Raw genomic sequence first — 14861 nt, forward strand, 5'->3', positions numbered from 1 at the left:
TCTTTGGCTGCTGCACTCAAATACAATTAACTCGCCATCAGTAAATGGCTTTCCTTGATGGGGTTGCGAGAGTCCCTTAGAGACTTATTTCAGTTGCACCCTCATTTTCATTTTTTATTTTGTGAGGAAGTTCTCATTTGAGATATTTCTAGATTAAATTTCTAGTTTTTCTGACAGTTGCTTGCCTGTGAGTGAAATACTAGATGAGTGCTTCTATTGGTAGTGTCAACATATATTGTAATTTAGCTCAGGTATAGATTCTTTGTTATCTAATTAATTATCAAAATAATTGACACTCCACTGTGCCTTCAAAGCACATTAGAAGTCCAGTTTTCTTGTTTTGAAAGGATGGCTATACACTAGTAATAATAATGTATTTAAAGCTTGGTGATTTACATGGCATTCAAGATGCTGTTGAGTTACAACCATGTCACTGCGATGTGCAGTGTGCTGAGCAGCAGTAAGAACTGAGGAGAATCACTTCCTGTCCGTGTTGTAAACTACTCAACTCTGCTTTAATACCATAAAAACAGCCACAGACAGCATGTAAACAAACGAGCATGATGTATTCCAATAAGACTGTATTTATGGACACTGAAATTCAAATTTCATACAATTTTCATGTCACAAGATTTCTAAAATTCTTTTTCGACCGTTAGTATAAGAACCATTCTCAGGTCATTTATTTGCCGTACAAAAATAGGTGGTAGGCTAGATTTGGCTTGTCAGGCATGGTTTACCATTCCTGATCTAAATAATTTCATTTTTTATTACTAGTTTAGGGGTACTTATATAAAATTTAGGCATACTCTCCAACTGGGGATCACTGCAAAGTGATTGTTAGCAGGCAATTATCCCACCTTCAAAAACTATTTTCCCAGGAGACAGTCAATATTTAAATATATGTATCTAATACAAAATTAGACATAATTCAGATTATAAGATTATAATCTAATTATTATCACTTAGATAAAATAGACTTATTTAAATTTTAATTTGATAACTTACAACAGCAAGGGTAAAATATAAGTGTTCAGTACTAAAATGAATGCTAAAATTTTATGAAATCATTATATTTTATTACATAAAGGTCTAATGGGGAGATGGAGAAGACATTTCCAATGAAGTGACTGAAGCAATTTGAGTTTTTTCTTCTGAAAAGACTTTATCTGTCTTCTGGCGTTTAAGAGGTGGGTCGTCCTGATTCTCTGTAACAAAGCCAAAAAACCGTTATTAGGTAAGAGAATTAACATTGGAAAATACCTTTAAAAAGCAAATAATATAGGCATTTTAAAGATTCTGAATACTCAACGTATACATAAAATAGTAACATGACTGCAGATTTATTATTATAATGAAATAACCTGCTAGACTAAATAGTGTGTATGTCATGCTAAAATTCGTAAAATTGCGAGAAACCAGTCACAATTGAGTGGCAAAGAATCTTGAACCGAAATATCTAACTAGAATTAGTTTAACCTATTTCCAAATTTAATAAATATTAAAAGCTACATGAAAAGTATTATAGTTTACATTTAATTTCCCAGAAATTGCTCACCTAGAGTTAGGGTCTGGTTCTTGTAGAGCACAGCAGCAGGAATCCGAAAGGTGATACATAACATTTCCTTGTTAGGGGCTACATTTCTTACTAGGTGAACTGAACTGCATGCCTCCAAGGAAATGCCTAACACAGCCCCAGCTCGCTGCTGAACATCCTTAGCAGGATTAGGGTCTTTGGAAAAGCTGTAACAGTGCACTATGGGAAGGAGCTCAATGCCACATGGCGGCCCATCTAAAAGCAATTTGAAAACACTGAGAAATTCAATAGCCTTTGCTGGCAAGTTCATGACAATGTGCACAGAGTGTTTTCTTTCTTTTGACAGTGGTCCCAGCTGCTGCATTAACTCTTCTCTGACTGGTCCTTGAAGGAAGTCTTTCCCATCCAAGTTAAAGACTTTCACCTTTTGGTCCACTTTGTTTAATTTACAATTGTGCAATAGCCATTTATGGGATTCAGGATTGAGATCATTAGCAAATACAGTGCAATTTTTCTTTGCTACTGGAATGGCAAAAGGCCCAACCCCAGCAAAAACATCAAATAGCACATCTCCAGATTTGAGAAGTTCTGTGATACGACTGTGTTCTGTAGAGAGACGAGGATTCCAATAGACTTTCGAAAAATCAAATTCATAGGTGTAGCCGTTTTCTCGAACCTGAAAAAGGTATTATACCTTGGTTAACCTGTTTAGTTTTAAATTCCAGCCATGGACACTGGATGGGTATGCCCACACATTTAAATTTAGGAGCAAATAACTGCATTTTAATTAGAATTCTGGTGTTTATGCTATTCTTGAAGCCAGTTAACACCTCGCATTAGACTTTGACCTAAGAAAAGTCCTCTCTTTAAAGCCAAATGACTCTCCGTCTCATTCTACCCGGTCATAAAGTGGTTCCCAAATCACATAAGGCATTTTTCAGACAGGCCAATTGACTGGCTTACTCCTACTCTATTTTGTCACCTGACAGAGAGGGAAATAGACCTGTAATTTGAAACAACACAACACATATCTTCATGAGGACTAGCTGAAGTTGCAGACAGCATTCCCCTCAGCAAATAAGCTTCCTTAATTTTCATTCTGTAAGAGGGAGGCATGACAGATGTGTCTTGTACTGGGGCACCTGTGTGGCTCAATCAGTTAAGCATCCAACTCTTGATCTCAGCTCAGGTCACAACCTCACGGTTCGTGAGATCGAGCCCCACGCTGGGCTCCGCACTGGCAGCATGAAGCCTGCTTGGGGTTCTCTTTCTCCCTCTCTCTCTGCCCTTCCCCAGCTTGTGTGTGCACGTTCTCTCTCTTGAAATAAATAAAAAACATTAAAAAAAATCTTGGGAAAGAAAAGATGTGCCATGTACATATTGGATTTTGAGGTATTTTACTATGTTTTTAGATAGTTACTTGGATTTTGCAAGGTTCGTATCTACAAATTTTAGCCAGTGTATAGAACAAATCCTTCCCCTACTTTCTCTTTTCCCAAATTTGAGTTTTCATGGATTAAACTAAATATATTTAGTGAAGCTAAGTCTTGAAATTTAAAATTTTAAGACTTTGTGCCATTTTTTGGGGGAACGATCATAAGCATGTTAGAAAATAGAAAACAAAACTAAAATTATAGTCATGTAATGTGACCTCAGCCTTCATTTTAAGCCCCTTGTTTTACTGGATGAAGAATCAAAAGGCCAGAAAAGTTCCTAAGTTCTACAAATCTGAGAGAGATACATCTTCTATATTCTGCCTTCATGGAATATTTTGCTTTCAAATTTGTGTAAATATGTTTTCCTTCCAACCACATCAGATGCTCTGGCCACATTAAGTCTCCAGAGTTGGAAACGTTCCTTCATTATTCTGGTAACTAAAACTCTCTAGATCTATAACCTGGAAAGTCTGAATATGTCTTGGGATGCTTTTCCTGAAATATCCTTCCTACTCCCTCTTTTTAAGGTGAAGCATAGTACTACTTTTAAAAAATTAGACTTTAAGTATCCTTCTGATTTTACTCATACTGTCTTTCAACCTAACTCACTCAGCATTACTTTCAGCCTGATTCACTCTCAGGAATCTTTTTACTCACAATAGACACAGAAAGTACTTATGCTGCTTGAGCTCCTAAAATTAAATGTGATTCTGTTTGTAGTAAAGAAATTATACTGAGTTTTTGCATTTACTTTATGGTATAAATGTTAAATATAAAATATATCCTAAGAACAAACTTCAGTTGACTTAAGAAATCAATCAGAAGCCATTTAAAAAATTACAGAAGTTTCTGAGAACTTTTAGATCTCTGAGAAGGAAGTACCCTAAAGGGCAGTACCAAATGAAGAAGAAGCAGCACTCAATCAGTATGCTGAGATAAGCACGGATACCAGCAAAGCACTCACATTCAAATCTTACTTGCCAGATCAGACCCCACACAATACACACAAGCAGTAGGCCGTGGACGTTATACAGGGAAAGATCATGCATGGACTGTGGAGTCAGACGCCTGGCTCCAAAAATCCAGCTCAGTCATTCCTTGTTAATTTATCTGCATAAAGAGAATATTAGAAACAACCACCATTATATTTACCCAAGGGATACAGATGCGCTGTTTCGAAGGAGCACACGCACCCCAATGTTTATAGCAGCGCTATCGACAATAGCCAAAATATGGAAAGAACCCAAATGTCCATGATGGATGAATGGATAAAGAAGATGTGGTGTATATATACGTGTACACACACACACACACACACACACACACACACACACACACTGGAGTATTACTTGGCAATCAAAAAGAAAGAAATCTTGCCATTTGCAACTATGTGGATGGAGCTGGAGAGTATTATGCTCAGTGAAATTAGCCAGTTAGAAAAAGACAAATATCACATGACATCACTCATATGAAGACTTTAAGATACCAAACAGATGAACATTAGGGAGGGGAAGCAAAAAGACAGGGAGGGGACAAAACATAAGAGACTCTTAAACAGAGAACAAACAGAGGGTTGCCGTAGGGGCTCTGGGAGAGGGGATGGGCTAAATGGGTAAGGGGCATTAAAGAATCTACTCCTGAAATCATTGTTGCACTATATGCTAACTAACTTGCATGTAGATTAAACAATAAATAAATTTAAAACAAAACAAAATAACCACTATTATCTTGTGGGCTTCTAAGGATTTGTTATATTTAAAACATTAGCTCAGGCCTAATAGTAAGTATGTAGTAAATGGTGTTTTAATATTCTGTTACAATTAAATTATGGAGAAATAATTTTATACTTAAAATATTCACCTAAATCTATGTGGCCCAGAATCTTAAAAAATAGTTATTTTGCATAAACTCTCCTGGGTTTTATAAAGTCCTGTTTAAGAGAAAGAAGTCAGCGAGAGAAAGACAAATACCATATAATTTCACTCATATAGAATTTAAGAAACAAAACAGATGAACATATAGGAAGGCAAAAAAAAAAAAAAGCGAGAAGCAAACCATAAGAGCTTAAGTCTCTTAACTATAGAGAACTGAGGGTTGCTGGATGGGAGGTGGGGGGGAGGTAAATGGGTGATGGGCATCAAGGGGGGCACTTGTTTCGATGAGCACTGAGTGTTATCTGTAAGTGATGAATCACTAAATTCAACACCTGAAACCAATATTACCCTATTAGTTAACTAACTAGTATTTAAATAAAAACTTGGAACCAACAAAGATACATCTAACATCTTAAGAGTGGACTTTGTTATTAAAATTTTTATCAAGTTATGGAGAAAAGTTAACCTATTTCCTAGCTTGGATACAAAATTTCACATAATATTAACACATAATTATCTAAGACTTTTAAATCAAAAAAATGTTTATATTATCCAGCACTTCAGAGGATTTTGGGGGTAGAGGATGAGAAAGTGGTTTACCCCAGGAATCTCTTCCTACATATTAAAAATATTTTTTCTTTGAAATAGGTTTGTTTTGTTTTTCTTATAAAAGAAATATGTGCTCCGTAGAAGAGTATAAAAATGAGAACAAAGGTCACTAGTAACTACTATATCAAATAAAAATATGCCCACTGTTAACATTCTGATATATGTGCATATTTACATACATATTTAGTTAAAATGGAGCTATGTATATATATACTACTCTACAACTGGTGTTTTTGTCACTTAACCTATCACTGGGCAATTTATTTTAGTAAGTGTGGAGCTCAATAATCTATAATGATGGAGTATTTCATTGTGTTGTTATACCAAAATTTAATCAAGTCTCTGATGAACATTTAGGTTGTTTCTATTCCTTTGTAGAACCTGGTACATACACATCACTACAATTTTCTCCAATTATATCCTTGAGATAACTTCCCGTAAATGGAATCCTAGGTCAAAGGAGGTACCTATTCAGAATGGCAATTTTTACCATATACTCTTCCTGAATATTTGTATCAAATTTGCACTTCCATCAAAAGGATATATAAATGCTCACATTCTCACATACTCATCAATATTGGGTTATTATAAATACTTTTAATCTTTGACATCTATTCTGATTCTAAACATTAATCTTGATATAATCTGTACCTAGGAGACAATAAGATATTCCATACCTTGGTCATCATGTTCTCCTCTCCAGACAGCACTTCCATTTGGAAATTTCGGTACGTGTTATCAATGTTATTGATTTTATTTACTGCTGAGGTGATTCCTGGATTTTTGTCAATCATAACTTGACCTAAAAGATGAGAATTCATAAATATTGCCAATCGGTTGCAAAATAAAACTGAAAATATAAAATGGAAATAAACTGTATTTCTTTTGGTTATAGACACAAGTTGCATCTAGTGTGTATATCGTGGCATGCAATTCTAAAAATTCAGTGGATTAGCAAAGTTAATTAATGTCTGCCAGCCTCTAATACAAAGACAAAAAACCATATGGGTACACAAGTTTTTATTTATTTATTTTGAGAGAGAGAGTAAGCGAGCTAGTGTGCACAAGAGCAGTGGAGAGGCAGAGAGAGATGCAGAGAATCCTAAGCAGGCTCTGCACTAACAGTGCAAAGGTAGGGCTCAAACTCACGAACTGTGAGATGATGATGTGAGTTGAAATCAAGAGCTGGACACAACCGAATGAGCCACCCAGCCACCCTATATGGGTACATTTTTAAAGAAAAATTTTTGAGGAGTTTCAGTCTATCTAATAGTTTTCCTTTTTTTTTTTTTTTTTAAATTAAATCTCAAACGGACCAATACACCACAATAAGCAAAAAAGTAGACCATAAGGTAAAGAACAGAAAGGAAAAGTATAAGGACCATTGCAACAAATTATCTCTAAAATCACCAGCCTGTTCCCACTGACCTAATCAAATGTCTGCTTTACTATGTACTTAAAAAAGATGCCCCCACTTTGGAAATACATACCAGTAAAATAAGTTTTCAAATAAAAGAAACAGATTATTTAGAGTCTTATCTAAGTAAAATGTTCATTTAATTAAATTGTGCTTTTTGTCAAATATTTGCCAGAACAGAAAGAGCTACAAATAAAATACACCAGAAATGGTATATTGATGCCCTTTACTTAAAGTCTACTTTTTTGTTAGCGCTTAAAAAAATTATAAGAATCTATATGTCATGTCATTGCATAAAGAAAGATAACTTGATTTGTAAGTTAGTAAAAAGTGCTCAATAATACAAACATGCTGATATATAACCAGAATTTGTCCAATTTCTTTTTGATAATTAGATACCTGATTTTGAATATGACTCTAGCCAATCATTATTCTTATCCTGTTCTGCTTCAGGTATCAGAAGTCAATTTTTAAGGTATAATAGTTTGAAATGAGGAATGAAATTAAAAAAAACAAACTGAAAGTCTATGGCAAAAGCTTTAAAATTACCACTGGATGAAAATGCTTCACTTTTAATCTAGGAGGGCCCTGAATAAAATAGGGATGTCAAAAGGGATGTTTTGAGTTCTGACAGGCGATGACTCATACATAGCAAAGCTTATCTTTGACATTTGTACCCAGGCATAATTATAAAGATCTGCTTAATTATTTATTGTGTTATCGTTGTGCATTATCAGTCCCTTTCATCAGTAAAAACAAAGGAAATGCATAATAGCATATTTCTGAAATCCTAATCATGCAAAATACTGAGAACTACATTTTATTTTATTTTATTTTATTTTATTTTATTTTATTTTATTTTATTTAAAGCATGAGAGTGCAAGCAAGCTGGGGAGTGGGGCAGAGGGGTAGCAAGAGAGAGAGGAGGGGGGGTAGAGAGAGAGAGAGAGAGGGAGAGGGAGAGAGAGAAAGAGAGATAATAGAGAGAGAGAATATCCCAGGCAAGCTCCATGTTCAGCATGGAACCTGACAGAGGGCTTGATCCCACGACCTTTGGGATCATGACCTGAGCTGAAATCAAGAATTGGACAGTCAACCAACTGAGCCACACAGGTGCCCTGAGAACATGTTAAAGGTGAAAATAATTCTCAAAAGTTCTGACAATTACTCTACATTAAAAAGAAAAAAAAAATCTGGAGAATACACGGACATCAAATATTTGTAGAAGGACAACTGCAATCCTGATTAGTCTTCTACTTCTTTCTTCTCCCAAAGGATAAAGGACCCAGGCTCAAACTTGGGCTTACAGAGATACAACATACAAAAACATTATTTTTTTTTTAATGTTTATTTTTGAGAGACAGATTGAGAGAGAGAGACCGAGCACAAGCCAGAGAGGGGCAGAGAGAGGGAGACACAGAATCTGAAGCAGACTCCAGGCTCTGAGCTGCCCGCACAGAGCCTGACACGGGGCTTGAACTCATGAACCATGAGATCATGACCTGGGCCGAAGGTGGACGCTCAACTGACGAGTGACCCAAGTGTCCCCCAAAGCATCATTTCTAAATGACTAAGGGCACTAAAAAACAAAGTATGGCGCCAGACATATAGAAGAGGCTCAGTCAGTCAAATCAAAGCATGAATAAACAGGGTCTTGAACTTTTGATGGTAAACACTCAAATTTAAGAAACCTAGAATTCAGCATAGTCCTGAGGGCCTAATAACTCCTATGTACCAAATGACGAGGTGCCAAAGAATTCTGCCAAAGCAAAAAATCTGAGTTTAATCTATGCTTGTATATTGTGTACAGAAAAGCCTGAACTGATTTTTAGAGTTTGCTATCACTCTGGAGAGAGTATTCCAAAATGGCTTTCAAAAGAGAGGGTATGTAGCTCAAGATGCAGCTTAAAATTAAAATGATAACATGTCCTGCTTCTGTAATTTGACATTTAAGAAACTCATTTTAAGAACTAAAATGAGAACTTAATTACTTTCTAGCACATAAATATTATTACTAAGACACACCTACCAATTAAATGCTTGAAAGGTAGTTGATGATCTCGAAGGTTCAGGTGGGCAATATGTCCAACTCTGCTAAATCCTGAAGTCACATCTTGACCTTCAGGAAGCACAGCTCTCAAGATTTCTTCTGACTTAAAGTTTTCATAAGTGAGTTCCAAATTATATTTATGTATCTGTGGACTGACATTAAGCTGCTTTAAAATACTGAGTTCTGCTCTCTCAAAGGAACCATCAGTAAATATTTTATAGGGATCCAACATAACTAGTCTACTTTCTTCATCTTCTGGATCTTCAATTACACGTTTTATGCCTGGGCGCTGCAGTGCTGCCCTTTTAAGGGATCGCATCAATTTATTGACTATTTCTTTCCTCACTTTAAGTACTGGGATGGTGACTGTCTTTTTAAAAGCTGTTCTATCAAGTTTTGTCATTCCTCGAACATTAGAGGGTGGTGAAAACAATTCAGAGTCTCTCTGGTTTGTTTCTATTTCAGTCATGGTGGAGAATCTTCTCCTTTGATCCAACAAGAAAATACCAGGTGCTCTGCTAAGTTTCTGTATCTGTGATGTCCAAGCAAGTGGAGCCAATGATTCTGATTCAGATATTCTACAGGTTTCCACTTTGAAAAGTATTCTTGAGAATCCAAATTGCCTCCATAAGTTCCTAAAAAAGAAAAAAAAAAAAAAAAAGGATGCACTTTAAAAAAACAAAACAAAAACAGAAAGCTACAAACTTACATGTTCACAACAGGTTAAGAATAAAAAATCTAAATTCTATAGTTTTAAATATGCTAAATGCTGACTGGTGTGTGAGACGTATACTATCTTTTCCATGATATGTTGTCTTTTATAGTAGTAAATAATAAATTTGCACCTTAACCCATCTGCTGCCAGGACAAGGGCTTAGTGACCCATCAGCCTCCCTATAGTCAATGAACCTCTCCACCCACAATTTTCTACAGAATAAGTTTGGGATTGGAAGGCTGACGTTTGACTTAACCGATCCATCTCTAAATGAAATGGTCATTATATTTATGACTTTACCAATGGCAATATTTACTAGGATACTTATGGGTGCTTATTACATCAGAGGCTGTGCTACATGCTTTACACACATTATCTATCTTGGGAGGTGTGTGGTTATCACATCTTTATTTTGTAAACGAGCAAACTAAAGGTCAGAAGTAGGTTAATTCATCCAGTCTCGTTTCTGTAAGTGGCTGCGCAGGGATTAAAAACCAGGTCTGTCTGACTGACTTCAGAGCCTGTATTCTTAATATATTGATTGGTATGTTGTTTGTCTTTAATGCTTCACTACCCCAAGTCCTGTCTATAACTTGAGGTTTCAGTATTTTGAGGACTAGGGCTTTGCAGAGTTCTATGTCCATTCCATTAATAGTATCAGATATTCACTTTGCCTTCTAGAATACCAAAGAAATAATTGGAAGGGGAGAGGACCCTGCCCCAGAACCCCGTGAAGCAATTCTCAAACTTCACAGTCAGGGTTCAAGTTTGGTCTAGCAGTTCCCCAGCTGCGTGATCTTGTAATTTCTTAATCGGAGTCTCGGTTTCCCACATGTAAAATATGGCTAAAGGCTCGATCAGAAAGCTTCTGAACAGATAAAACACATTCCTTCGCACCCAGTACTAGGGCCCAAGCTCAGCACCCGGGCGGTGGGTGACCTCGCGACCTGCGCCAAGAAGCGAGTGGCGGAGAGCAGACCTTGGAGGAGGGGTACTACCGCCTGACCCTCAGCCTTTCGGATCAGGGGCACTGCGGTCACCACTTCACCAACGTCACCATCCCAATTCCCGGCGCCGCTCGGCGGTTGACTCCAAGTCTAGACCCCCTCACCTCATGCTCTGGTGCCGCTCGGAAGAGAGTCGCTCGTGGAAGGGCTGGCCCTCGATGACATCATCACGGTTCGCCACGGAGGGGCGAGCGTCATCAGAGCCCGTCGATTCCCTTCTTTCTTCTCCGCCCCGGTCGGTACGGGAACCCGGAAGGGCCGGGCTCCCCGCCCCGCCTCCCGCGCGACTATTGACTGGAAGGCTGGGGTAGGAGCTCGCAGATGGACCTGGTTGTCGGCCAGCGAGCAGCATGGAGGCGCCCTGGGGGATCAGCAACGCCGAGCGGAGCTGGTACGTCTCGGCCCAGCAGTCCGAAGCGGCGGAGGCGGAAGAGTTGAGCCCGTTGCTAAGCAACGTAAGTTTCCTCGGGAAGCTTCTGGGTGCTGCAGGCCTCCAGCCTTTTTCCTGAAATGCCTGACAGATGAGACCTGGAAAAGAAGGAGGTGCGGGTGCTGCATGGGGAGAAGGGAGAACCTGGAGCCTGACTCTTGGGGGATGGGGCCCAAAGTCAGGAGCCAGAGGCAGATGAGAGCCAGCGAGTGCACGAATGTGATTGCAGCGTAACATGCCCTAGAGAGAAAGTAAAGGCGCGGGCACAGGTGGAAGAGGTGCAGCACCATTTGGAGGTTGGGGACCTGACTGGAGGAGCAGCCCTGCCGTTATGTAACTCAGTGCTGTCTGTTAGTGTCTTTGTCGACTTCCTGTTCCCTCCAACAGTCTTGTGAGGTTTTTGCCAGAGTCACGAGATTTTTCTTCCCTAGACTTAGTCATTGGGTGCCTGGATACCTCATACAGAGCTCCTTAGCGGTGAAGGAGTAGAGGTGGCCTGGTAATGAGTACATAGCACTTCCCTGACCCTAAAACCTGTGCAAGGGGGGCCCTCGGCTTTTTAACTCAAGTCCCTGGACTGTAACAGTTTCTAGGACTTTGCTCACCAATGCTGTTTTGGCAGAGGGTGTTTTCAGGGGTATCCTCGGTAGAGCAACGTGTATTGCTTCTGTTTATTATATCGTCATTGCAAGGTATTCCCTACCATCCCTGCATTTGAGCTGACTGAATTCATTAAATATATAGAGATTACTTTTGCAGTCCTAGTAATTGGGGAGTAACCATTGTCTACAGGAGCCCCAAGCTGACTCAGGATTTCTTCAGTAATCACATGAGTCGAGGCCATCTCTCCCTCGTCTCTGTCCCACCCCATTCTTATCCTATCTTCATCTTTTGCAGTCACAAGGTTAGTCATGGTTTTTCCTGAAACCTGTCTGGCCTCTGTACTGGTGGAGATGATCTTCCTAGGAAACAAGATTTTTCTGGCACTGCATTAGTGGGAGGTGGGAAGGGAAAAAAGGAAACCAGTGCTGCTTGAGAAATTAGTGTCACACAGTGCCTGTGGATTACAGGAGTTCTCCATAACTTGTCATTCATTTCTTGATGAAATCTGAACTTCATCTACACACTTAACACTGTTAAATTTGTGTGCTTGCAGGAACTTTACAGACAGGGATCCCCAGGTGTTTCATTTGGTTTTTCTGTGTTTAATTTGACAAATGCCATCATGGGAAGTGGCATCCTTGGTTTAGCTTATGTTATGGCTCATACTGGCATCCTTGGATTTAGGTGAGTTTTTTTCTTTATTTCTCCCCTCCCACCCCCCCACCCCCCCATTTTGATAGTACACTGAGAAGCAAAGAGGCCCCAGAGCTGGTGTTATACAATTTCTAGTTAAATCATTTCTGGAGGTTTAGCATTTTCCTGCTACTTATATATTATTGCTACTCTGTAGTTTGGAGGGATGCTATATAATTTGTATTTTTTATCCAAAAGTGTGACTAATTTATAAAAATGGAAACTTGACCCATGCTTGTTTATGATAACATTAAGAAGTGGCTGTTGCTGTGTCACGTTGGCCAAAGTGAATTAAAGTTTATCAGCTATCAGATTACTTACAAATAGCAATTTTGTGAGTGGAAAACACATAATCTTTTCATTTCTCTCCATCATCTCCTGTCCTCCAGCTGTTAGGTAGTCTTATTTCCCTGAGTCTAGGCATGTGTTCTATGCCTATTCCTTTTCATCTAGACTCAACTCATATGCCAGTTGGCCCAAAATAGGAGACGTTCTTGGCTTTTCTGTGTTTCCATAGTACTTGTCTATTCATTCTGTTATTATAATGTGTTGTAATGATTTGTTTGCAAGTTAGTTTCTCTGCTAAACTGAAATCGTTTAGAACTAGGCCTAATCCTTAGCATTTAGTAAGTTTGTTTTGTTTATCAGTAGAAGCAGACCCATTTTACCAGGAAATTTAAAATGCATAGAGTCTCATTTAGGTTTATTTTCTGCTTTTATTTTGAATTTCTTGATAAGCGAACCAACTTTTAAGTAACCCAACTTCTTTTTATAATGAGATATATGCACAAACTTTCATAATTTTTTTATTAAAAAAATTTTTTTTGAATGTTTATTATTTTCGAAGGCGAGAGAGAGAGAGCATGAGCAGGGAAGGAGCAGAGAGAAAGGGAGATACAGAATCCAAAGTGGGCTCCAGGCTCTGAGCTGTCAGCACAGAGCCGGACACGGGGCTTGAGGTCACAAACCATGAAATCATGACCTGAGTTGAAGTCGGTCGCTTAACCAACTGAGCCACCCAGGCACCCCATAATTTTTTTAAATAAAAAAAAAATTTTTTAAGTAGGATCCACACCTAAGTAGGGCTTAAACTAACCACCCCCCACCGAGATTAAGAGTTGCATGTTGTACTGAGACAGCCAGATGCCCCTCATAATTTTTTGAGTTTTTATTTTATTTCCAGTTAACATACAGTATTATCACTATATTGCAGTGATTCAACACTTCCTTTACAACACCCGGTGCTCATCACAACAAATGTACTCCTTTCTCCCCATCACCTGTCTCACCCAACCCCTACCCCCTCCCCTCTGGTAACAGTTTATTCTCTATAATTAAGAGTCCATTTTTGATTTCTCTCTGTCTCTCTCTCTCTCTCTCTCTCTCTCTCTCTCTCTCTGGTTTGTGTTGTTTCTTAACAAACATTCATAGTTTTAAAACTTCAAAACTGTATGTGACATCTTAGGCACGATATAATTATAGGACTTATTTTGGGGTCCCTTTGAAAAAAATCACATCTTGTACTCCAGGGTCTTACATGCAGATGTATACCACAGAACATGCCCTCATTGAATCATATTACATTTGCCATTTAGTGATACCAGACTGTTATTTTGTGAGGCTTCAAGTGTACCTCTCAGTTTTGCTACTTAATAACAAGTATTAAGTGGGCCAAAAGTAACTTTTGGGGTACTCCACTAGAGCCAGCTTTCTAGAAGCCTGTTTGTTAGTATCTTCCTGAAAATAAGTAAGAAATTATGCATGTTGTCTCTTTTACCACTTTCAGTAAAAGAATCCCAATTATTACATCGTCTGCACCTTTTCAAATTGTGTCATGAACACATCAACTGTGTTAACTGCATTTGTTTGGTTTGGTGGATGTGTGTGTTTAATGCTAGGAAATGCAGTCTTAATTCAGTTTTATGGATAAAGGTGGGGTACAATCTTTGGAAGAGAAGAGACAGAGGGAAGGAAAAAGAAGACAATGACGGGGCGCCCGGGTGGCTCAGTCGGTTGAGCGTCTGACTTCAGCTCCGGTCTTGATCTCTTAGCTCGTGGGTCTGAGCCCCGCGTCGGGCTCTGTGCTGACAGCTCAGAGCCTGGAGCCTGCTTCAGAGTCTGTGTCTCCCTCTCTCTCTGCCCCTCCCCCACTCACACTCTATCTCTCTCTCAAAATAAACAAACATTAAAAAAAGAAAAAAAGGAAACAAAAAAAAGACAATGAGATTCCACAACCAAAACCTCTGTTTGGATTTAAAATAGGAAGAAATAGTTATAAAAGGGAAGTATTCAAGATCACTGAATGCCTGAACCAGCAGTCAGCAGACAAGAGTGCCGAAGGAGGAAATTTGTTTTTGTTTCAAATAAAGTTGGTTTCTTTCTGATTTTTTAACATTTAAAAGCAGTATATTTTCATTTAAATAAAATTCGGTAAATGCAGAATAATATTTTCTTACTTTCTTTAGTGGCCACAATCCAACTCTAAGATCA

At 38.4% G+C, this 14861-nt stretch overlaps 2 protein-coding genes across 8 annotated transcripts in view; one reads left to right on the top strand and one right to left on the bottom strand.

Moving 5' to 3' along the window:
* Nucleotides 1-434: 434 nt before the first annotated feature.
* Nucleotides 435-10997, bottom strand: TRMT5 (tRNA methyltransferase 5). The gene is made up of 5 exons (XM_042943429.1): nt 10750-10997; nt 8903-9558; nt 6134-6258; nt 1559-2213; nt 435-1208 (listed from the first exon to the last, which is right to left on the bottom strand). The coding sequence occupies exons 1-5, from the start codon at nt 10995-10997 to the stop codon at nt 1093-1095; spliced, it is 1800 nt and encodes a 599-aa protein (XP_042799363.1). The 3' UTR covers nt 435-1092.
* SLC38A6 (solute carrier family 38 member 6) overlaps nt 10996-14861 on the top strand; it is a 74095-nt gene continuing 70229 nt past the window's right edge. For 6 of the 7 annotated variants that reach the window (XR_006203863.1, XM_042943430.1, XM_042943431.1 and 3 more), the window contains exons 1-2: nt 10996-11100; nt 12232-12362. Coding sequence is in view for 6 of the 7 variants with exons in the window: in XM_042943430.1 (XP_042799364.1) it covers nt 10996-11100; nt 12232-12362 (236 nt within the window). In the remaining variant the exon portion in view is untranslated. Of the gene's footprint in view, nt 11101-11138; nt 11189-12231; nt 12363-14861 lie in introns of those variants that run through there. The other variant, XM_042943435.1, reaches the window with a different exon arrangement.

This window comes from Panthera leo, chromosome B3, assembly GCF_018350215.1.
Source record: "Panthera leo isolate Ple1 chromosome B3, P.leo_Ple1_pat1.1, whole genome shotgun sequence".
In the NCBI taxonomy this organism is placed as follows: Eukaryota; Metazoa; Chordata; class Mammalia; order Carnivora; family Felidae; genus Panthera; species Panthera leo.

What these genes read in the sequence shown, in the direction of transcription:
- TRMT5 (XM_042943429.1), bottom strand. Translation starts at nt 10,997, where the DNA reads ATGCTGCTCGCTGGCCGACAACCAGGTCCATCTGCGAGCTCCTACCCC. An exon ending in ACCTTTCAAGCATTTAATTG is followed by an intron (nt 6,259 to 8,902) that starts GTAGGTGTGTCT and finishes CTCATCTTTTAG; the next exon opens with GTCAAGTTATGATTGACAAA. An exon ending in GAACCAGACCCTAACTCTAG is followed by an intron (nt 1,209 to 1,558) that starts GTGAGCAATTTC and finishes GCTTTGTTACAG; the next exon opens with AGAATCAGGACGACCCACCT.